General features: G+C 56.8%; 3 protein-coding genes across 7 annotated transcripts; 1 reads left to right on the top strand and 2 right to left on the bottom strand.

Annotated features, from left to right (window-relative positions):
* Window positions 1–413: 413 nt before the first annotated feature.
* zdhhc1 (zDHHC palmitoyltransferase 1) lies at window positions 414–8,393 on the bottom strand. Of its 2 annotated transcripts, none has more exons than XM_088370193.1 (10): window positions 4,575–8,393; window positions 4,018–4,408; window positions 3,744–3,919; window positions 3,364–3,465; window positions 3,132–3,256; window positions 2,924–3,058; window positions 2,686–2,804; window positions 2,545–2,606; window positions 2,330–2,435; window positions 414–2,031 (listed from the first exon to the last, which is right to left on the bottom strand). In XM_088370193.1, exons 2-10 carry the CDS (start codon window positions 4,249–4,251, stop codon window positions 1,666–1,668), a joined length of 1,425 nt encoding a protein of 474 aa, XP_088226319.1. In that variant the 5' UTR covers window positions 4,252–4,408; window positions 4,575–8,393; the 3' UTR covers window positions 414–1,665. The 2 variants fall into 2 exon arrangements, with proteins under 2 accessions (XP_088226319.1, XP_088226318.1); XM_088370192.1 differs by having other exon boundaries at window positions 414–2,034; window positions 4,575–8,392.
* A 3,205-nt stretch (window positions 8,394–11,598) lies between these two features.
* On the top strand, window positions 11,599–15,058 carry LOC148401190 (11-beta-hydroxysteroid dehydrogenase type 2-like). 3 transcript variants are annotated; one of them, XR_015857385.1, is made up of 6 exons: window positions 11,603–12,121; window positions 12,772–12,984; window positions 13,258–13,443; window positions 13,913–14,050; window positions 14,215–14,703; window positions 14,829–15,058. XR_015857385.1 is itself a non-coding variant. In XM_088370194.1 (5 exons), exons 1-5 carry the CDS (start codon window positions 11,941–11,943, stop codon window positions 14,634–14,636), a joined length of 1,140 nt encoding a protein of 379 aa, XP_088226320.1. In that variant the 5' UTR covers window positions 11,605–11,940; the 3' UTR covers window positions 14,637–15,058. The 3 variants fall into 3 exon arrangements, 2 of the variants coding, with proteins under 2 accessions (XP_088226322.1, XP_088226320.1); XM_088370194.1 differs by having other exon boundaries at window positions 11,605–12,121; window positions 14,215–15,058; XM_088370196.1 differs by lacking the exon at window positions 13,258–13,443 and having other exon boundaries at window positions 11,599–12,121; window positions 14,215–15,058.
* A 159-nt stretch (window positions 15,059–15,217) lies between these two features.
* Window positions 15,218–21,639, bottom strand: gpatch1 (G patch domain containing 1). 2 transcript variants are annotated; one of them, XM_088370191.1, is made up of 20 exons: window positions 20,975–21,639; window positions 20,275–20,409; window positions 20,086–20,171; window positions 19,825–19,985; window positions 19,486–19,583; window positions 19,354–19,418; window positions 18,840–19,091; window positions 18,614–18,764; window positions 18,286–18,362; window positions 17,777–17,984; window positions 17,253–17,537; window positions 16,924–17,105; window positions 16,692–16,819; window positions 16,527–16,615; window positions 16,334–16,449; window positions 15,946–16,249; window positions 15,747–15,848; window positions 15,598–15,674; window positions 15,361–15,503; window positions 15,218–15,292 (listed from the first exon to the last, which is right to left on the bottom strand). In XM_088370191.1, the coding sequence occupies exons 1-20, from the start codon at window positions 21,060–21,062 to the stop codon at window positions 15,235–15,237; spliced, it is 2,805 nt and encodes a 934-aa protein (XP_088226317.1). In that variant the 5' UTR covers window positions 21,063–21,639; the 3' UTR covers window positions 15,218–15,234. The 2 variants fall into 2 exon arrangements, with proteins under 2 accessions (XP_088226317.1, XP_088226316.1); XM_088370190.1 differs by having other exon boundaries at window positions 15,361–15,506; window positions 20,975–21,196.
* Between the last annotated feature and the right edge of the window lie 315 nt (window positions 21,640–21,954).

The raw sequence follows: 21,954 nt of genomic DNA, 5'->3' as shown, positions 1-21,954 counted from the left end.
AATCCGATACCATTGGTCTGTTTCGACTTCACGGAGGAGAGAGCCGCCTCTCATTGGCCGACAAGGCTGTCAGTTAGAGCGGGGCGGGAAGTGAAACCTTACACATGGTCGGTCTGCGGTGGGACGGGACGGGATCGGATCCGGTCGCGTCGGGTCGGGGGGACCCTGTCTTGTGCCAGCGCGTGCACAGCTGATCCAATTGTTTTGGATTGTATTTGTTACATCGAAAATAAATGTTAACGGCCGTCTTCTTTAAATCAACCTTGGTAGCTGTGGTGCCGTTAGGCCTCTTCTTTTTCCGGCTTCTGTCACTTGGTCCGTTACACTTCTTTTTTGCATTTTTGCTTCTTTTAAGTGACTTCAACAAAATGTTCAAGATGATCACTTCCCAACCAAAATTCAAAACGAAGCAATTTCTTTTTCAAGTACAATGTGTTTTATGACATCCAATACAAAAAGAAAGCATTTCCTTCTTTTCGTGCATGTTCTGGAAAAAACAAACAAAAGTACTAAAAAATAAAGTGTAAACAATGACACGATGGCCAAAACATTTTGATGGGGAAAAAAGTTTTGGTTGCAGGTTTTTGTGAGCGACTCCATTCATCTATGAGCCCGCGCGTGCTGCTTAATCACATGATGGACGCACCAGAAGGGGGGGGGGGGGGGGGGGGGGGGGGGAATGGGGCGAGGGGGCAACCTGGCTGTCGCCTGCTTGACCCAAGCAAACAGCCATACTGACACCACTGTATTCATCGCTTCACGCTAATATCGATCCAATATTGATACCGACTTGGTATGGCGGTCAATTGAGCCACCGCGGCCGCCCCCAGACAGCCGCAAAATTCCTCCCCTCCCTTGGGCACGTGGGAGTTTTTGGCGAAAATTAGCCATTCGGGAAATGTAGAAAACATGTGGTGGCTTGGAGTGTTTTCAATCAATCGGGAAATGATGATGGGCACCATGGAGTAGAAATAGGACTTCACCTGGACATATTTATGCAGAAAAAAAAAAAAAAAGGAAAATAAGGAAATGGTGTGAATTTTGGGGAAGGTGAAAAACAATTTGAGGTTGCAATACGTTGACAACTTCGGACAGAATAAATGGGGCTTTTTTTGTGTGTGTGGGGGGGGGGGCGATTTGGGAATGTGGAAAATATTTTGGAGTTGGGAAGGGTTCAGGCAGTCGAGCAATGTCGAAGGGGAAGAATTAGTTTCATGGGGCCATACGGGCACTTGGTGCTTCAACATAAATAAGGAAATGAAAGAACCAAGCAAGAGTACCTTTGAAAGTAGCCAAGATGGAAACAAGTGGACAGGAGAAAAGGTGGAAGAAGACCTTGCCAACGAGTGGAACATAATCAATGTGGAACAGGATTGCGGCCTGGAAGGGGCACTTTTTTCAAAAAGTGGGAGCTCCATCAGCAGCGTGGACGTGGTGACTTTCTGGGATAAGTTGAGGTTGCAAAAGATGTGCAAGTTGTTGAGTGAGTGAGTGAGTGAGTGAGTGAGTGAGTGAGTGAGTGAGTGAGTGAGTGAGTGAGTGAGTGAGTGAGTGAGTGAGTGAGTGAGTGAGTGAGTGAGTGAGTGTGCGAAACATGACCGACGTCAAAGTCGTCCCTGTGCGTTTGTGTTGCGGGCAGCGCAACAGGATGAGCGGGTAGCCGGGTCACCGCCGCCGTCCGGCAATGGGCGGAAACCAGGAGGAGGAGGAAGGCGCACTTGGCATCCTTCCCTCGGTGGCTCCGCTCACGAAAACGGCGGTCCGCCACGGGGCCCGCGAGCCTAGTTTGTCTAGCACCACGGGGACCTCCTCCAGGGACTCGGCCGAGTCTGAGTGGTACTCGGCGGGAGGGGCGGTTGCCCGGACCGGCGGCGAGGGCGGGAGGTGCTGGTGTAGGCGGGGGGGCCTGGCAACGGGCGGGCCCGGTAGCCACGCGCCCGCTCGCTCTGATGAACAACGAGCGTCTGGACCGGCATCTGCCACAACTGCACCATGTCCGCCCATCTTCCTCTTCTTCTTTGTTGTCATCGTCTTCTGGGAAAAGGCCCACACACACACACACACACACACACACACACACACACACACACACACACAGATAGTAGGAAACACAAATTCGATCTCTTTGTATGTCTTGATGTGAAGAAATTGACAATAAAGCAGACTGACTTTGACACGCACACGCACTCAACTCAACTCTCTTGCCCGTGGCTCGAGTTGACCAACGAGTTTTTTTTAAATATTCGCTGAAGTTGCTGTAATATCCTTTAGAGAGGCAATTCATCCAGGACTCAACAACGGATCCATTCTCAAAGGAATCGATATTTACCTTTTGTGCGTACGGGCACTCTGCCGTGTGGTGCTGCGAGGAGATTGTGGGCGGGGCATTCGGCTCCGCAAATGGGCTAGCCGCAGCCCTCGCGTCGCCCACCAGCCTTACGATGCACACACACACACACACACACACACACACACACACACACACAAAATTGGTCGACAGCATCGTCGCAGCCGTTAGGCTAGGGAAACGAGAGGCGGTCCTACCGCTCGCGCCGCTCAACCAGCTGAGGCCGGGTGTAGCCTGGCGTTTCCGAGTCGTCCATTCCCTGACAACGACACGGTCGTCGTCACATAAGCGAGACGGCAAACAAAGCAAAGGCCCGGCCGGCGGCGGCGCCGCGTTACCTCGGAGCGGCCGGACGCTCGGGCGGCGTGCTTGACGTCGTCAGGGCTTGTCGTTTGTCTTCCTTCCTGACGGTGGCGCTGGCGCACGATGTACTCGTACGTGCTCAACCTGTTCCACACTCCAATATGCACGCCATACAAGTCACGTTTCCAGAGCGGGGCCTCAACCGCCGTCATGCGCCATTGAGCGACACGACACGTGTGCCGCGCGGCGCAGCGCGGCGCCACGCCCACTTACTGAGATAGAAGTGAAAGAGCAGCAGGTGGCAGAGCAGCACGCAAGCGAGTAACGCCAGCGCCCCCGTAACGGCGGCCAGCGCCGGGACCGCTGACGGCGGCGGCGACGGGAACGGCGACGTCGTCCGGTTGGGCCCTGAGCGGGAAGAGGAGCGAGCGCGGCGCTTAGCGAGCGAGCCAACAGTTACCGTGGCGGCAGGCCCACTCACCCCGGGAGTGTTTGTCGGCGCCGGGGTGGTCGGGCTCCCAGAAGAACCGGATCAGCACGTAAGACGAAACGCCCAGGAGGACGCACACGCCCAACACGGCCGACACCACGCTGTACAGGAACAACCTGGGCGTGCGCGGGCAGCGTACGCCCGTACGCCCGCCCACAGGTTAGAGGGCGTGTTTTGCAACTGGCTGGCAGTTGCGAGCGCAAGACGGCGGCGGGCGACTGACTTGTAATTTCTGCTTCCCACACAGTTGTTGAGCCAGCGACAGTGATGATCAAAGTCGGCCACGCATTTGTTACACGCACTGCAGTGCTTGGACTTGGGCCCTCTGAAACGCACACAATGGCTGAGTGCAGACAGAATCGAAGGAGCCCGAACAAAGTGAAACGAAATGCAAAACGAAATCGCAGGCAGCGACACCCAAATGGAACGGAGGCGCCCCAAATCCGTTTGGGCGCCAGTAGCCCAGAGAATCCAGATCCGACCGAACCTGGAGCTTAAATCCAACAGCTAAGGAATTACAACGCCACGGAACTTCCAGGATCCAAACGGGGCCGCGTCATGTGATGCAAGCGAGCGGACGGAAGCGTGCCGGGCGCCACTCACACGTCCACCTGGCAGAGGTAGCAGTGGCAGTTCTCAATGACGTGGGCACGTTTGGAGCGGTCCAAGACGGGGAGCGGCCCTTTGAGGCTCTTGGCTCGGACGTTGCGGTCGGCCGGGTCCACGCTAGCCGCCATGACGTGAGTGCACAGGTGGCACGCAAACATCACGCCGGTGCACTGAGCGGCGCATCGGGAAGCTTCACGCAAGGTTGGTGAGTCACCTGCCGAGCGAGCGAGCGAGCGAGCGCACGCAAGGAGCGAGCGAGCAAGGATACGATATAGCCGGCCGGCGTCCAGTGGGCGGGCAGCAGCGGCACAAGGACGCCCAGGCCCACTACGGCAAAGTAGGCGTAGAGGAGCCAGGCCAGCATCTGAAAGGGATGAGGAGGCCAGCTCCAGCCGTTGGTGCGCGAGCAGGCCGGGGGGCCGCCGGCGCCGCGGCGCCCGTCGTCCACGCCTCCCGCAGCCGCCGGCGCCGTGCGGTTGGGGGTCTTTGCGCACGCGTCCATCCTGCGCGTCGCGTGGGCCGGCCGGCCGGCCGCGTTAGCTCATCGCCCCTCAGACGACTGGCATGCCGACTTGGCTGGTCTGCTTGAGCCCGCCGCCGTCCGTTAAATCGGTCGGACAGCTTGACGTGCGTCGCTTGAGCCGACGAAGCCCAACTTGCTAACAAACAAGATCGAAATCAATATATTCATGGCTTTGGACATAGTACATCTAGGCGCCAAGCCAACACAGTTTGACGAGCTGCGTTGCTCATTCCTGAGTGCGAAAAGTGCAGACGAGTAATAAATCTTCCATCAATCAGAGAAAAGAAAATATCGCCGCTCACCTTTCAACCCACGCGAGCGGGACCCATCTGACGGATGGCGCTGGTGGGCCACCCCCACTCAACCCCAACTCAAGCTCGTTCGCCGGCCGTCGGGGGCTCTCGGCCAGGTCCGGTGCCCCGGTAGTCCGGTGGTCCGGTCCGATCCGATCCGGACGACACAGAGCGTTGCGGGCCTCCCGGTCGGTGGCAATGTTAGCCCGGCCGCGTCTATACGGCAACGCGAGCGGGCGGCTAACTAGTCCGCAGCCCGAGCCCGCAGCTGATCCACGGGCGGGCAGGTACGCGCGTCACCGTGCGAGCGAGCGAGCGAGCGAGCGAGCGAGCGAGCCGAATCACTGACCCCCGCTAAACAAAACGAGTTGGGCTGCATGTGGCCGCCATCTTGAAGCGGAGCTCCCGTTACGGTTGCGCCCACAGACAGACACGAAGGCGCTCAGCGTGGTTTGCGAGAATGCCACTGGCGGCAGGACGCGACCCACAGCACCGCCTCTGTTGCAATATGATTGGCTCCAGCAATCGCCCTTATTGGCTGCTGCATCTGGGGAGGCCGCGCCTCCTCCGGCTTTCCCAGCGCTCCCTATTGGCCGGCTAGTCCTTGCCCCGCCCCCAAGACTGAGCGAGAGACGAGTGACGTCGTGGTGTGATGAATCATTATGACCAGCAGGGGGGGATAACGAAAGTAGTAGTAGTATTGCCATTAACCGAATTCAAACTCAGTAAATTCATAATATCATCAAATCGACGAAAAATGACCATTTAACAAAAGTCAGTAAGTAAATAAGAACCTTGGTAAATCAACAAAGCCATTAGTCAATTAAAAGCTCAAGAATATTGCCAAATAAATACCAGTGGTAATAAATACACTCCTATTTCAACAACAACAACAACAACAAAAATGAATCAGTTACTGTGAAACGCCATCAATGAAAGTACACCATTAAGTCAAACCCAAAACTCAAAATGACTATTTATCTGTTAGGAACTTTGTTTGTAGACAGAGTGCTAGAAAAGACTTTTGCCTTCCTACATTTGAAGTCTCAAAGTCAAAGTCAAAGTCAAAGTCAAAGTCAGCTTTATTGTCAATTTCTCCACGTCAAGTCAAGTCAAGTTTATTTGTATAGCCCTAAATCACAAACAGTCTCAAAGGGCTTCACATAGCCAAAAATTGACAATTATTCTCAAAGCATCCCCTGATCATAAGCTCCCAAAAGGGCAAGGAAAAACTCAAAAATGCCACATGCCAAAGACACACATAGAAACCGAAATTTCGTTCCCCGTTATCCCACGGTGACAAGACACGGCCTACAATAGACAATCAAGTAAACAACAGCGTGCTGAATAAATAATGAATAAATAACACAACAAATAAATAAATAAATAAGAGGAGCAAAAAGGAGCAAGTGAGCGTACAGCAGACATTCCAGAAAATAGCGCAACAGTCTGAGCATTGTCGCAACAACTGTGATCAATTCCTACGTCTGCGAGCGGGCAAAACGGCACATCCCGGATGGGCGGGGCTCCCTCCAGAGGCGTTTGCACTCCAGGTGACAACACGGACCTGGTTTGCCTTGATTCTCAGGGAAAACAATTCGTACCGCGTCGATCCCAAGACGCATCTTCAGACCACAACGCCGACGTTTCATTTGGCACAGCTGACGCGAAAGACGGTTGGGCCTTCAAAGTCAGACAACAACGGCCACGTTTCCTTTGGCACAGCTAACGCAAAAGACGTTTGGGCCTTCAAAGTCTCTCAAGACACGATCAGAAGAATGAACATTCAAGTGATAGGAAGCGCTTTGCTACACGTACAGCCATTGTCAATAAAGATGCTTTGTCATTGATTGTATTGATTTGCTTTGTTGCAAGAAGTCAACGTTTGCAGCCTGCATGCCAAAAGCCAAGCGTTCCTGCCCCTTTAAGAGGAAATCCGAGGCGGCGGCGGCGGTGGGGCCAGCGGGGGTCAAGCCGGGCTGCCTGTTATGCTTTTGGGAGGGATCGTAAATTAAAGCGACATTTGCAGGGGAAGCCGCCCATCCAAGCGGCCAACCGGCGTCCCGCAGAGCTTTGAAATATGTCCGCTTGTTTCGTCGGGGGGGTCCGCTCCGATCCAAGTGGACGCCCGGACCTGTATGAACGCCCCCCCCCCCCAATGTCCTAATACAAACAAGCTGCAAAGGCATGCACTCCGCCCCCACCCCCATCGCTGCTGCTGCTACCAAACTGCAAAGGGGTTCCGACTAGATCATTTGAGCCACTTGAGGACACTTGAGACAAGTAGCTACTACTAGTGCATGGCAAACATGACTCTGGTACAAGTTCAAGAACTGACCCGAGTCCTGTCGCCGAAAACAAACGTAGGCTGGGTAAAAGTAGCCGCACGCTGCACTTCAATTCAGTGTGTGTACGTATGTGTGTGTGTGTGTGTGTGGGGGGGGGATACTCAAAGGAAAAATGAATAAGTCAAAGTACTGCTCAAATCCTTCAGTTCAGCAATATCAGCTAAAAGTTGAGGCAGCACGACTCACAGACTCTCCTTGGAGAAAAACAAGTCCTCTCAAGTAAAAGTAGTTGTGGAAGCAACAGTTGTGGAAGCAACAGCCCGCACACGCATGCGCGCACACGCATGCACGCTCTCGCTGTCCAACACTTGCGCTTGCGCACGACAAGAAGCAGATGAACATTTTTGGGTGACAGGATGTGACCCTTGACCTGCATGTACACGTGGGACCATTCCCGGTATCCGCCCCCGCACAAAATGCGTGTGTGTGTGCGCGCGCGCGTAACCATTCGTGTTTGCGCTCGGTGTCATCGTGTGCGCGAGATGCCAATAAAATCCCCTGTTCTCTCGGAAACATTGGGGGCCGGCTCAAAACATGCAAATTAAAACAATAGTTGTGAGGATCGCTACTCCTCCGTGATGCTGGGGGGCGCCGATGTGCCAGCCGCTCACATGAGAAGGAAGTGTTGAATGCGGAAAGCGCTTTGTTTTCCCCTTCAAGAAACGGGAGTCCAAATCGAGCGGGAGTTGGCGGCAGCGGACGCAGCCAAAAAATGGCTGCGAGCGCACCGCGCCTCTCCGATCGTACGGCGCCTCGCTGAGCGCACCGCGCCTCTCCGAGCGTACGGTGCCTCGCCGAGCGGACGGCGACTTCAACTCCGCAAATCCGGCCCTCTTTGCAAAAGTGAACTTTGCCTCATCACCTTCCGCCGTCTCGGCAGAGTGCGCGCGGCGGTGGTGGCGGCGGCGGCGGCCCGTGTCACGGTGCTTTGACATGCGCGCACAAATGCTCACCTAAACAACATTCTGTAAAAACAGAGGACATGCGCACTCTTGCTCACTCTGGTGCTCACTCTCACGCACTATTGCTCACTCTCGCACACTCTCTCGCACACTCGCACACTCTCGCACGTTCTGCTGTCTCCGACAACCTGTGAGCAAATGTCAGAGCGGCCAGAGGACACACATCTGTAGACACTTAAGTGCGTCGTGTGTGTGTGTGTGTGTGTGTGTGTGTGTGCGCGCGCGCGTGCGTGCGTGCATGTGTGTGTAGGGGCACCATCGAGGGGGATGGTGAGGCCTCGTGAGAAAGTTGTCCAAAATTGACTCAAGCGTTTTCAATTTGCAACAGTGACCCCAAAATGTGGAGCGTTTGCGTGTGGGTGTGAAAGCGTACGTGTCCATTCATGCCCATGCTGTTCAACATTTTTGGGGTGTTGCTGCATCAGGAAGTAGCAAACAGGAAATGATGTAAGCTTCCTTTAGAAATCTTTTGGATTCCAGGTGTCCTGTCCTGTCCTGTCCTGTCCCGTCCTGTCCCGTCCCGTCCCGTCCCGTCCTGTCCCGTCCCGTCCCGTCCCGCTTGCGCGCTTGCATAATCCTAGGCCAGCTCGCAGATAAAAGACGCACATACGTACCGGGACAAAAGGTGCGGCCGCGGGGAGGCGGGCGTTCCGGAGGCGTGCACGCTTCGGCTCCCTCCACGCTGTCACGCGTAGCGCCGTTCCATCCCTCTCAAGCTGTCGGGAACACAGGTGGAAGGAAATCTTCCAAGCGGATCACCCTGGACGACCGTAACCCACCCGGCGTGCCGAGCCCGCTAAAAGCGCACGCCCGACTCGACTTTGGCTCTCGCCGCTTGCGTCTCGGCCTGCCGGGTTGCCACGGCGACCGGCCCCGCGCCACCCAGGAAATCCCCGGCCACCCTGGTGACCTCAATCGCTCGCTAAGTGGACCAGCGGAAGCTTGCTTGCTTGCTTGCGTGCAGACGGATGGACAACCGCCATCAGGAGGCTTTGTCCTCTTGCCGCCGCCATGTCACAGCATGAGAACAAAGCGTCCCGGAGGGGGCGCGTGCGTTTGCCACCCCCACTTCGTCGGAACGCTCGCGCCGCTAATGAGCTTGGTTCCCGCGTGAGCAGGAAGTACAACTCCCTCTGCCGCCGGGAACATCGGGCAGCCGAGTTCCAACTTCACGTCCAGTAGGTCATCTCGTGTCAGTCGACGGTCAACTTGCGCTCGCTCGCTCGCTCGCTCAGACTGGAAATGGCACTTCCCCTTTTCAACACGGGTCATCACCGCCGCCACCATGTTGGGCGCGTGTGTAGTGGCTTTGTGTCCATTGTGCGTCAGAAATGTGCAAACACTACTGTGTGTGTGTGTGTGTGTTGCATTGTGTAGCTTTTGTCTGTGTTGAATGAATGTCTATTTTGTTTGGGTCTAATGTGTATAGAGTGGGCATGTTTATGTTTCCGTGTGTGTAGTGAGCGTACTATGTTTGTATGTTTTGTGTGAAGCGTGTGTGTGTCTGTGCACGTATGTGTGCCCCAAATAGTGTTTGTTTGTGTGTGTGTGTGTGTGCGCGTGTGTCTGTGCCCTAAATAGTCATTGCAGAACACTTCCGTAGGTTTTTTTTTGAAGTTCCGAACGGCTCAGTCGGAGTCGAATCTCACGTCGGACACGTCGTTGTTGCAAAATAGTGGTGCCCGCCGGGTGGCTGAGCTTGCACCTTTTTTCTTCTCGGGAGCTCATTTCCGAGGCCGTAGACAAACAATAGCTAGTGTGTCTGTGTGTGTGTGTGTGTGTGTGTTCGAACGTCTAGCGCGTTAGCCACATCAGTTAGCCACGCAGCTACCGTACGAGCCGCTTTTATAATAGGGCCTTTAACAAATGCAGTAGAGCAGGGGTGTCCAAGTCCAGTCCTCGAGGGCCGCATTCCTCCATGTTTTCCAAGTTTCCCTCGTTAAACACACCTGATTCAATGATCAGGCTCCTGCACAGGTGTGTTTAACGAGGGAAACTTGGAAAACATGGAGGAATGCGGCCCTCGAGGACTGGACTTGGACACCCCTGCAGTAGAGGCTCGACATATGGATGTGTAAGGCGGCGGCGGCGGCGGCAGTGGTGGCCGCCTGCCCGTCTAACATTTTGGCGTTTTCAAATTGTACATCCATTCTCATATGCCGGAGACGACGACTCATTGGCTAATAATAACCTCCGTGGAGTGACGATGTACTAACGTGCGTGGAGTGACTATGTTTTCCATCAGCTGTGTGTTGACGTGCGTACGTGCGTGCGGGTTTTGCGTGAGGTGCCTACGTGCACGCATGGAAGGCAAGCGTTCCCGTTTCAAGGAGGTCTCCGAGTGCCACTAACGAGCTAACTTGGCACGTCTGAAGGGATGATGTCAGCGCGTTGACCGGGAAGCGCTGTCCGGCGCCGATGGCCGGGGCTCTCGTTAGCGGATGGCGTGAGGACGGCCAGACCGGCGAACGTCAACAATAGCGGCGAGCGAGCGAGCGAGCGCTCGCTCACTCACTTGCGATAAACAACGCATTGTCCGAGCCGAGCGTCATGCGGCGCCCGTGCGGTGTCAAAGGTGCAACCTTTGTACGCACGCACGACCCGCACACAAGACCAGATTCTTCTTTTCTTTTTTTCTTTGGCAGGCCAGAAGGCCGAGCGGCAGATGTTGGCCAGCCCGCGCTAATCAAAATCTCGACGGCGCTTCGCCGATGCCGGCAAAGATGCCAACGAGCCCGCTTGGCTTTCGCTCGACCGCCCGCCTGCCCGCCCGCCCTCACAACAAGGAGCCACATGCACAAACCTGCTCGCAATGAACTTTCTCATTGTCATTTCTACACAGACTTGTATACTTTAATCACACATTCTCATGTTGACGTCTTGAAATGGCCAACAAAGACGTTTATGAGCGCGGCTCCATTTCTCAGCGTGCTTGCAGACACAGACACACGCGTGGACGTGATAAATGTACAATTTGTACAAGGCTTACGGCAAGCGCAAGGTCAATTCCTGATGAATATGTGAGAAAAGTTCCGAAGGGGCACCTCGCCGCCTGGCACTGGCAATTACTATTTACTTCCGAGTGACCTTGCGCAAGTCGCCGCAGACGTCCAAAAAAATAACAATGAAAAAAAAAAGGATTCCACGTTCTGTCAACGGCCAGAACGTTCTGATCCCGACAGCGCTGCCTCCTACAAGCGGCGTCGTAAAAACACGGACGGCTTTATCGCTGTATTGGGGGCGGCCTGTGCGTGTGCGTGCGTGTGTGTGTGTGCGCGCGCGCGCATCTAATTGTGCGCGTCAATCCGATTAGCGTCACGCAAACGACCGCCACACTCACCTCACTCATGCACGCCGTGTGCGTCGGTTGTTAGCGTGTGACGGGGCGCCAAAGGTTACCTGGGCAGCTGGTGGGAGCGCTCGCTCGCTCGCGCGCGCGCGCCTCCTTGCCACTCAACGTTAAACTTTAAATCCCGCACGTGACACATGTCCAGACAGAACAGATTAAACGGGCACAAGACAAGCAAGAAGAAACAGGCTATGACGTCATCACGTCAAGGTCCCGTCACCATCAACAGACATACCCCTGAGCTAATAACATGCGCCACCAGTTGGTGTGGAGCACATACTACACGCACACATGCACGCACGCACACGCACACACTTGATGATCTGTGCGTCGGTGTGTTAGTGTCTATGTGAAAGTGTGTCATTGTGTGCGTGTGTGTCAATGTGGAACTGTGTTTGTGTGTGCGTGTGACGGTGCGCGTATGTAGACACGGGACCCCGTCGTTGGAGGGGCGCGTGTGCACGCACGCGCGCGCGCGCTATATAAGTGCGAGCGCTTGCTCCGCGTTCAGTCCAGCGAGGAGGAAGAGAAGAGCTCGGCGGCGCGGGAGGTAGCCGCGGCGAGCGAGCGAGCGAGTGTGTGCGCATCGCAGCGCAGCGCAGCGCAGAAGGCAGGCAGGCAGGCCAGCAGGAGCAGCCGCGCCGAGCGAGCGAGCGAGCGAGCGTGTGCGCAGCGCAGCAGCAGCAGCAGCAGCAGACGCTTGAGTTGCGTCACAAATGGACGCGTGGGCGGTGGCGTGGTGGACGTTGGCGCTGGGGGCGGCAGCGTTGGCGTGGGGCGCCGCGACGAGGATGCTGGCACGAGCGCTGAAACGCGACGACGTCGAGCACAAGAGAGACGAGCGAGCAAAGGAGGACAAACTGCTGGGCGCCTGCGGCAAAGCTGTCGTCATCACAGGTAAACCGAAGAGCAAACCCGAAGCAAACAAAACAAAGCCAAAAGACTCGCTCTCTCGCTCGCTCGCTAACCTGCCGCCCGCTCACACAGCTCGCACGGCGGCGTGCGCCGACACACTTCCCCTCACCTCACCTCACCTGACCTCACCTGACGCACACGCGGTGCCCAACCTGACTTTGATCAGTGTCGTCACAACCTGTGCGTGCGCGCGCGCGATAACGTGTTTGATAGTAGTGTCTTTGTGTGTGTTTGTGCTCGTGACGATAGAGGTGCACATGATGTGTGCATGTGATAAGAGTGCGTGCGTTCGTTCGCGCGCGTGCGTGTTTGTTAAACTTTAATGTCTTTGACTCTTTGCCCCTATTTGAGCAACATAATCTCTTCTGTGAGTGCGCGTAGCCGTGTTTACTACTACAGGGATCATTCCAAGTTTACACGCACGCCAACCATTTCATAATCATTCACTAGCGCGCGCGCACACACTAGTAAGATACGCACAAATGTTTGGCAACAGCGTTCCTGGACTGCGGTCACTTCAAAGTTGCTCAGCAAAAATGAATTTGTTTTGCTCAACCTGACTATTTACTAAATGTTTTGGGGTCTGCCGGGACCTGAGTTTCAATGAGCCCCTCCGCCGCCCCCATGCACAGGCTGCGACTCGGGCTTCGGGAAGGCAACCGCCCACCACCTGGACGGCTTGGGCTTCCGGGTCTTCGCCACGGTGTTGGACGCAGAGGGAGAAGGCGCCTGCGAGCTGCGGCGCGCCTGCTCGCCGCAACTCTCGCTGCTGCAGCTGGACATCACGCAGCCGCAGCAGGTCCGGGGAGCGCTCGCCCAGGTTCAGGCGCAGCTGGGACCCCAAGGTAAGCTCCGCCCGCCCGCCACCAGCGTGCATGCACTATTTGACGTTGCGACGCCAATTTCATGGCAGTCCGAATTGAAACTTGAACTTGGAAGGGAGGAAAACGAAGTTGCAAAGGAGGAAAGCGTCCAGAAGCATTGCAAGGACTGAAACGTTGCGAGCCGCCACTTGAACGACCAGCGTGCATGCACTTTGAGCGCTCGATGCCATGCAGGCGTTGCCTTTACAACTCCAAGTGAGTGCACGTGTGCGTGCGTGCGTGCGCGCGCGCCAGGTCTGTGGGCTCTGGTGAACAACGCCGGCGTGTGCGTCAACTTTGGCGACATCGAGCTGTCTCAGATGTCCACCTTCCGCGGCTGCATGGAGGTCAACTTTTTCGGAACGCTCAACGTCACCAAAACTTTCCTGCCGCTGCTGAGACGCGGCAAAGGGCGAGTGATCACCGTCTCCAGTCCGGCGGGTACGCGCACGCGCGCACACACACACAGAGCCGAGCCGAGCCGTCAGAATTTTCTCCTCGTCACGTTTTTTTACAAATGGAATGCCGCAAGTGCCTTCCTTCCTCCCTTCCTTCCGCGCGGCGTCCGGTACCGGAGAGCCCGCCCGCTATCCGTCCCGCTCCAACGCACCCGATCGAAGCCATCGTCAGCGACCTTTGCCCGAACGAGCCGACGATTCGGATCAGCCTGCTCGCAGGCTGCAGCGGGAGGCGCGCCTGCTCCCTCTAGCGGCGCGCCGAGGACATGACGAGCGGACGTCACTTTTTACTTGAATACGTTTGCGCGGCGCGGAAGCTATCTGTTGCTACTTGAATGCCCATCGCGACTGCATGTGTTACACGTTTGTCCTCCTCCATTTGGGCTATTTCCCTAGGATGAAAATAACTTATTTCAATTGGATTTTCTGTGTGTGTGTGTGTGTGCGCGCAGGCGACCTACCCTTCCCATGCTTGGCTGCGTACGGAGCGTCCAAAGCGGCGCTCAACCTTTTCATGGAGACGCTGCGACACGAGCTGGCGCCGTGGGGAGTCCATGTCTCCACCATTCTGCCTTCTTCCTACAAGACGGGTAAGGCCGTGACTGATGACGCGCAGCGAGCAAGCGAGCCACGTGCTGCTCGCTCGCACCTCATTTGGGCTACTACCGCCGCCGCCCATTTCTTTCCGTTCGCGATCCGTTGCCCACGTGCCAGCTTGCCCACTCACCTCTCACTTTGGCTCGCGGCCCACCAGGTCAGTGCACCGACACCACGTATTGGGAGGCCCGACACCAGGAGCTGCTGCGCTCGCTTTCTCCGGCGCTTCTGGAGGACTTTGGAGAGGACTACGTGGGCGAGACCAAGGAGCTCTTCCACCACTTTGCCCGCCACGCCAACCCGGACCTCAGCCCCGTGGTGGACGCCATGGAGCGGGCGCTGCGGGAGCCTCGGCCGCGGGACCGCTACTACGCCGGGCCCGGAGTGGGCCTCATGTACCTGGTCAGCGCCTACTTTCCTTCCGCCCTCAGGAACCGATTCCTCCAGCGTCTTTTCGTCAAGAAGAGGCTGGCGCCGCGGGCGCTCCGAAAGGATGCCGCCCTCGGGAAGGACTCGGCCGACCAGCGTCGCCATGATGACAACAACAACGCCGAGGAGGAGGCGGATAAGGTCAAGTAGCGCCGGGCGGCGGGCACGGCGACAAAGAAAGCAGAAGGGATTTCTTTTCACCAAGTCTCAGGTCCAGGTGTGTAGGAGCCCAGCCCATGTCCTCACTTGAAAGACAATTCCTAGCGTGCACAAATGGTCCACAACCAGCGGGGGCGGCAGCACTACTTTAACGCTGAACCCGCGGACCTGTTCCCCCCCCAGCCGACACAACAGGAAGGCACAAGTGAACGCAGCGAGGCCTGAATTCTCCCAAACGGGAAGAGACCGAGGAGTTCCCCCGTCTGCCCGCCGGCTTCGCCTTGCCGCTCGCTTTTTCCGGCCTGACCGTGACGTCACGTCCTGTTGCTCTCATTCCAACTAACCAGCAGATTTTGTATCAATACAAGCATTTTTGTAGCTCATTCTTTGATAGAATTAAAGTTTTTCACACACTTCTGCTTGCACACGAAGCGGCTCTCTGGAAGCGCACTTGCCTACAGCCGCTCCATCCTACCTACCTACCTATCTATTCCTGTCATTTTGGATTTCCTGCCAGTGAGACCTCGCCGGAAGAATTGTTTGGCCGATTTGCCGGCAATTACGAAATGCCATCGTGTTCGTTAACTTTTTATTGCCGTGTTGCTGCGGTCACCTCCTCCTCCGGTGGCGGCGCTGCGCTCTTAAGCCTGCAAAAGCACACACGCTCGCTCTTTAAAGGTGCTCTTGATCTACTGCCGCCAGTTTGACCTCTGACCTCCTGATCAATTCCGCCGTGGTCTCTGCATCTTCATGGTCGCTTTGTTCCGAGGTGTCCTCTTCCTTCTTTGTCTTCTTGCTTTTCTTCCTCTTCTTATCTTCTTGCTGCTTCACTTTCATTTTCTTCTTCTTGCTTTTCTTCTTCTGGTCATCATCAACAACAACATAAAGAAGGAGATGAAGAAGAGGAAGATACTTGAGCAACCGGCGCGTGCGTGCGTGCGTGCGTGCGCACCTTCTTGTCTTTCCTGCGTTTGTGTTGCTTCTTGTCCTTGCGGTCCCCGGCACGGGCCAGCGAGGCGGCGGCAGCCCCTGCGCCCGAGCGGCAACGACAGGAGATAGGCGTCAGCCGACGAGGGAGCCAAAAGGGCAGGCGGACCTCACCGAAACGGAAGCAGGGAGGAGGAAGCTTGGGGCCGAACTCAGCCGCTTCCTGAGCTGGTGGCGCACGAGGAGGCGCAGCGGCGGCAGCGGCGGCAGCAGCAGCTTGCGGGGACAACAAAGCGCGTCACATACCGGGACAGGACGTGTTAGAGTCCAAAAAGTGGGCTCCAGGAAGAGCATGCGTGTCAGAGCGAGTCACCTGTCTGCTGGGAGGACGAGATGTCAAAGAGGTTCCTTGGCGGCGCCGCCTCCGTCCGCTCCTCCTCGTCTTGCTCGCTGCCCCCCCTCGACGAAGACGACGAGGCCTTGTCGTCGTCGTCGTCGTCCGAGGAGCCGGCAAAAATGGCTTTGAACACGTCCATTGGAGGCCGTGCCTCCTCCTCTTCCTCCTCCTCCTCCTCCTCCTCTTCATCATCCTCATCAGCTTCTTCATCATCTTCATTGGCCTCCTCCTCCTTCAGCTTCCTGCTTTGTGACAGGTCGTGTGGTACGTCAGGTGTGCTCTGAAGGAGAAGAAGAGAAAGAATGAGGATGCAAAATAACCAGAAAAACAAAAAGAGGAAGGTCACCCTGCTTTCAGACGCTACCTCAGACGTTTGGGAGGCTTCTTTGACGTCGCTGGCTTGCTGAGCGGAGGCCTGGCCGGGCTCCGCCTCCTGGTCCCACCGTGACTTCTTGGCGGTCTGCGCCGCCTTAGCAGGCGCTGAGGGAAGCACGGAGGGAAGATGAGCGCGGCGACGGCAGGAGGTCAAAGACGGCGGGAAGCGGCCGAGCGGCAACCTGCTTGCTCGCCGCCCTCCTTCAGCGTCAGGAAGTTGAAGACAGAGAACTTGTCCCGCTTGACTTTGGGAAGGCCGACGGTGGACGACCTGCAGCCACGTCACGCAACTGTGACATGGTTTCGTGCGTGCGCGAGTGGGCGCTTGCGTGCGTGCGTGCGCCTACCCAGGGTAGGGGTGGGCTACGTTGAACCTCCTGCAGAGAAGCTTGTCAGGATGCCACTCAAAGGTATCCCTGGTCAGCTGGCCGAACATCTTCATCTTGACGGCGGCCTCTTTGTCCTCCACGTGGCCCTCGACACACGAGCACACAGACCGGTATCGACACACTCACCAATGGAGAATGGCGAGTGGGCGTGAACAGGTTCGGGTCAACCCGCTGGGGAACGGCCGCTTACCTCCCGCTCCGCCGCCACTTCCACATAGTCGTCGTCGTCGTCGTCCTGCTTGGCGCGCGTGAAGCGACTGGCCAGCATGGAGGAGGTGGGCCGGTACAAGATGGACGCTCGCACAAACTCCTCCTTCTCCCGGCTGCGCTCCCACTCCGTCATGGAAGGGTCCGAACAGGCATCCAGGGCATCTGCAAGCCGGCCAATGGTCAGCCAGTACCGCACGACAATGCGTTTGGCTGGGTACGTGTGTCACGGTGTGTGTGTGTGTCACTGAGTGCGTGTCACCGAGTGTGCGCACACGTTCGCACTTACTCGTTTTAAGGGCAAACGTGTACCTTTCTCCCCCAGCCGCAGCCGTCCCAAGTAAGTGTCATATCGGGCTTGCTTGCCGGCATTCTTCTCAAAGGGTTTGAAGGTCCGTGAGAGGCCGTCGCAACCTCGCCACGCAACCGCCGCCGCCGCCACCTCCTCCTGGCGCCGTCGCAAGGAGGCATCCGAGGGGGCGCTTGGGGGCGGGGCACCTGGGGGCGGGGCGCCCGGGGGCGCGCCGCTGGCCGCTCGCAAGCTCAGCAAGCGCCGGCGGTCTTCGGGCCGTAGCAATTCCATGACGGAGGCGGGGCCTGCGTGGGAAAGGGGGAGACGACAAGTCACGGCCGTGCCTCTTTCAAACGTCGGGCCAATTGGTCGCGCGGCAAATCCTCTCGCGGAAGGAAGGCAAACCACAACGTGGGCGTGCACGGCCGCTTACTTGTCCGGGTTTGCGTGCGTGCGTGCACGCAGGTGGATGGTTACGTGTGCGCCGGCGCGCACGTGTGTGGTTATTTGCGAGTTGCGGGCGGGCGGAGGAAGCGCTTCCTACCTGGCAAGGCAGCCTCCCCCAGCAGCGCTCCCCTCTGGTCAGACATCACGTGGTGGCGGCCGGCATCCGGGGTCGGCGCATGACCTTTGGATGACCTCAGAGCTTCAGCCAGGGCGGCGCTCACGCCCGAAACGTGCGACACGGCCACCGGGGGGCGAAAGCGGCGCACCGGACGGAAGTCGGCGGGCAGCGGCGGCGCAGCAAAAATCTGCAAGCCAGCAGCGCAACTTTGAACCTAACCTTCTTTCCAAGGCATCGTCCGCCAGTCATATGAACGCGACTCGTCACATCCAACGCGCTTCAACAACTCTGTCAACAAGGACAAGTCGCCCTCGAGCCGTTAACGCTCGCTAACGATCCACTGGTGCTTTGGCAGCCCCTTTTTTGGCCTGCTATCCCGGTCGGCTTGGCCTTTGTCTTCTGGCCGGCTGGCTTAGCCATGGATCATTTTGATCTTGCCGTGACAATTTTGCGGCCGCTTTGACTGGGAACTTTGAGACTTGACTCACAATTTTCTTTTCCTCGGGGCTGCGGGCCAAGGTGAAGCCTTCCAGGATTTTGCCAAGGTACGCCGCCTCCTTGTGGTCTGCAAACACACAAACATGTTAATGCACGGCTTTCAAAACAAACACAAAGCAAGACAGAAGGAAAGGAAGGAAGGAAGGAAGGAAGGAAGGAAGGAAGGAAGGAAGGAAGGAAGGAAGGAAGGAAGGAAGGAAGGAAGGAAGGAAGGAAGAAAGCAAGAAAGCAAGCAAGAAAGCAAGAAAGAAAGCAAGCAAGAAAGCAAGCAAGAAAGCAAGAAAGAAAGAAAGAAAAAGAAAGGGATTGCTACGCTACGCTTGTTTCTGTTGCCGCGGTCGTCGCAAGGGGCAGTCCAGCCGTAGAGTCCGTCCCCGGGCTCGTCCCCCAGCACGGTGTCGTACTTGGACATGGCGTCCCGCCGGTACACGTCCTCGTCGTCGTCCTCCAGCGCGCCCACGCCGAAGGCCTAAAGGGCACACGGTCGGTCGGTCACGCCCGCCCGAAGCAGCGCGTCTGCGGCAACTTCCCGACGGAGACTCACCTGGCCGGCCACGCCCCCGCCTCTCCGCGAGCGCCGAGGCCTTTCGCCAAAGAGCCTGCTGGTGGCCTCCGAGTGCGGCGAGAAGAGGTCCGCCAGGCCGTCGTCGGCCTGGTCGCGCAGCGCCATCGCCGGATCCAGTCCGCTGTAGCCCAGGCCCTGAAGCCCCGTCCTGGCGGCAAAGTCCACCGCAATCACATCTTTGGGGGCGAAGGTCACGTTCTCGGGGGCAAACTCGCCGCCATCGTCATCCTCCTGAGGGGCACCGCCGCGTGGTTACTCTTCTGCCCGCGCTCATTGTCATCGCGGCCCCGCCGGCTGCTCCCGTTTATTCTGGTCGCCCGCCGCAATGGCCCCGGCCGGTTTCATTCCCCGCTGCAATCGCGTCTCGGCCAGCGGAGAATCGCCCCCGAAATGGGGGCTGCTGACGCCAGTGGCGACAGCAAAGGCAAAACTAAAGACTCTCAAGTCAACGTCTGGTCATCGATTGACCGACCGACCGACCGACTCGACCCACCTCGGAGCCCTCGGAGCCGGCAGGGGGCGGGGGAGCGCAGCCGAAGACTCTCGGCCCGTCGTCGGCTGGAAAAGACAACGTCAAACATCCGCCACGACGGTGGCGGCGCCGCCGCGGGACAAAGATGCGTGCCTGGGCGTTGTCGGCGAGCCTTCCTCTTGACGCGGGGCCCCACGCCCTGACCTGCTTTCCAGCCCATCCGGGTCAGGAGCTCCACGCCTATACAAGATCTGAAACGGGGCAACAAGGGCACATTTTCAGACGGAGCCTTTTTAGCGCCCAGTTCCAAATTGCCAAAGCCGTGGGACGGAACCATGGCACATATTCAGACGGAGCCTTTTTGTGCCATCCGACGGATTAAGGAAAAGACGCCAGCCGCCCAGCTCCAAATTGCCAAAGCCGTGGAACGGAACCACGGGCCCGGCCCTCATCAAAATGAGCGCGTTGCTTTCTTGAGCGTGCGTCTCTGACCTCGCAGGGGCGATGAGTTCGTCCAGGAGGTTGTCTCCCGGTATGATGGCCGTCTGCGCGTTGACGGCCTTGGCCCTGTCCCAGGCCGCCGCCGGTGCCCGGGACGCAAATGGCCCCGTGGTGGTGATCTGGGTCGGGGCGATGCCGTGCTCGCCCAAATCCTGACAAACACACCACACAAAACGTCAGTCAGCGCTTCAGGACACGTGAACACATTACAAGACGGAGATGGTGGCATTCAGACCACCGTGATAGCGACACCTCTTCATCCATGAAGTCTTGCGGCGTGGCTCGATGTTTGTCCGCCTTCTGCTGCCGCGACGACACAAAGGTGGACGGCGTCCATCCTGTCACAGCAAAACGACAAACAAGTTCAAGGCCGCAACCGGTCGGCGGACGGCTAGAAAGGGGTGAGGAAACGAGGTCGACGTGCGGGAGGGACTGACTGACCTTCTTTGGATCCCACCGTGTTGTAATAGCCTGCCGAGAAGCCGCCTGTGAAGGCGCCGTGGAACCGCTGGTACCGCCCCTTTTCATCCCGAACCGTCTGCTCGTGGAGAGGGATGGGCTTACGTGGGGCCTCATCTGACAACACACGCACAGGACAAACACGTAGACGTTATGACATCGGTCTCAGAAAAGCACGACAATAGCATACACACACGTTTGTGCAAAACCACACAACAGCAAAAACACATCCAAACTGGCACACGTGAAAAAACTCAAGTCAGTGTAGCACGCACGCACGCACGCAAGCGGTTGTGTTTTGTATTTCGCTTAGAGCACAGGTGTCAAAGTCAAGGCCCGGGAGCCAGATACGGCCCGCCACATTATTCTATGTGGCCCGCAAAGACAAATTGTGCATCAAATTCGTGTGTCAATACTAGAATTGCAAATTGTCTTCACTTTTAATAGTATCTTTTTGAAAAAATATTTGACCAGTTTTTACTCATCCGATTAGAAAACGAGTTATTTGTCAGTTTGTTTAGTAGCTTTTACTGTATATAAAATGAGGTGCTCATCCATTGATTTGGGTTGGCCCTCCCTCCGAAAGAAGCTATGACTAAAATGCGGCCCGCGAAAGAAATGAGTTTGACACCCCTGACTTAGAGTGTCGTCGCGGTCACCCAAGTGCGGAAACACAACGCACCTTCTTCCAGAGGCTCCAGAGGCGTCCCGTAAGTCACGAAATCTACCGCCGCCTTGCCGTCGTCGACGTCTATGCCGCCGGCCGCCATGTCGTTTTTGGCGGAACAGGAAATCGCCGCTACTGCTACGGCAGTCGCAGAGGGACGAAAGAGCGCCAAGACTGTGGGCCAGGGCGCCCTCTGGCGTCGGGCAAAGTAAGCCCGAAGGCAGCCATCTTACGTTGCCACCGTTAGCGACAACTTCTGTTCGTTTTTCGCTGAAAGCACTGTTCTAAGAGCACATTATAAGGGTTAGCTCCTTGTTTGGAGTAATGAAAGCCTCTCGAATCAAAACTTCACTTTTGGCATCGACCGTTCAGAGTATCGCGAACTGTGCCTTCCAGAGGGAGCTTTACAGTTTTGCAGCGACATTCTGTCTTTCACGTAAAAAATAGACTTATAATGTTTCAAAAACGTACTGAATGACATGGCGTGATATGGGGAAAACAACGGCGAGGTTTACAGGAATAATGAGATGAAACATTGCGGGTGGCAAAATGCAAATCAATTCAACGTTGACTGGTGTACCACGAAAGGGAGGGAGCCCGTGTCCCACAGCGGATCGTTGAAGCGGACCGTTTGCGTCAGTCAGCTCCGAGTCGCTCAGCAAACACAAGCGAGGGCTGCCGTCACCGCCACTTCACAATGTCTCAAACTTCACGGTGTCACGTGACGTGACGTGAGGTGACGTGACGTCACGCTGGCTCCAGCCCCTGAGGGTCCGTCCGGCCGTCCGGCTGTTCGCGGTCAAAGTCTTGCAGCCTCTTCCAGAGTAAATAGAGAGAAGAAAAAGAGGCCAACATTCCTTCCCCACGATGCAGTGGGGGAGTGCGTGCGCGCGCGCGCGCTCGCTCGCTCGCTCGCTCGCTCGCTCGTTCGTTTGTTGGATGCTGGCCGAACCCCAAAACGTACTCTTGGGGGTTTGGGTGGGGGTACTTAGTCG

This window comes from Syngnathus floridae, chromosome 3, assembly GCF_059516105.1.
Source record: "Syngnathus floridae isolate MCC-2025c chromosome 3, RoL_Sflo_1.0, whole genome shotgun sequence".
NCBI classification, from domain to species: domain Eukaryota; kingdom Metazoa; phylum Chordata; class Actinopteri; order Syngnathiformes; family Syngnathidae; genus Syngnathus; species Syngnathus floridae.
This window is presented reverse-complemented; position numbering and strand designations above follow the sequence as displayed.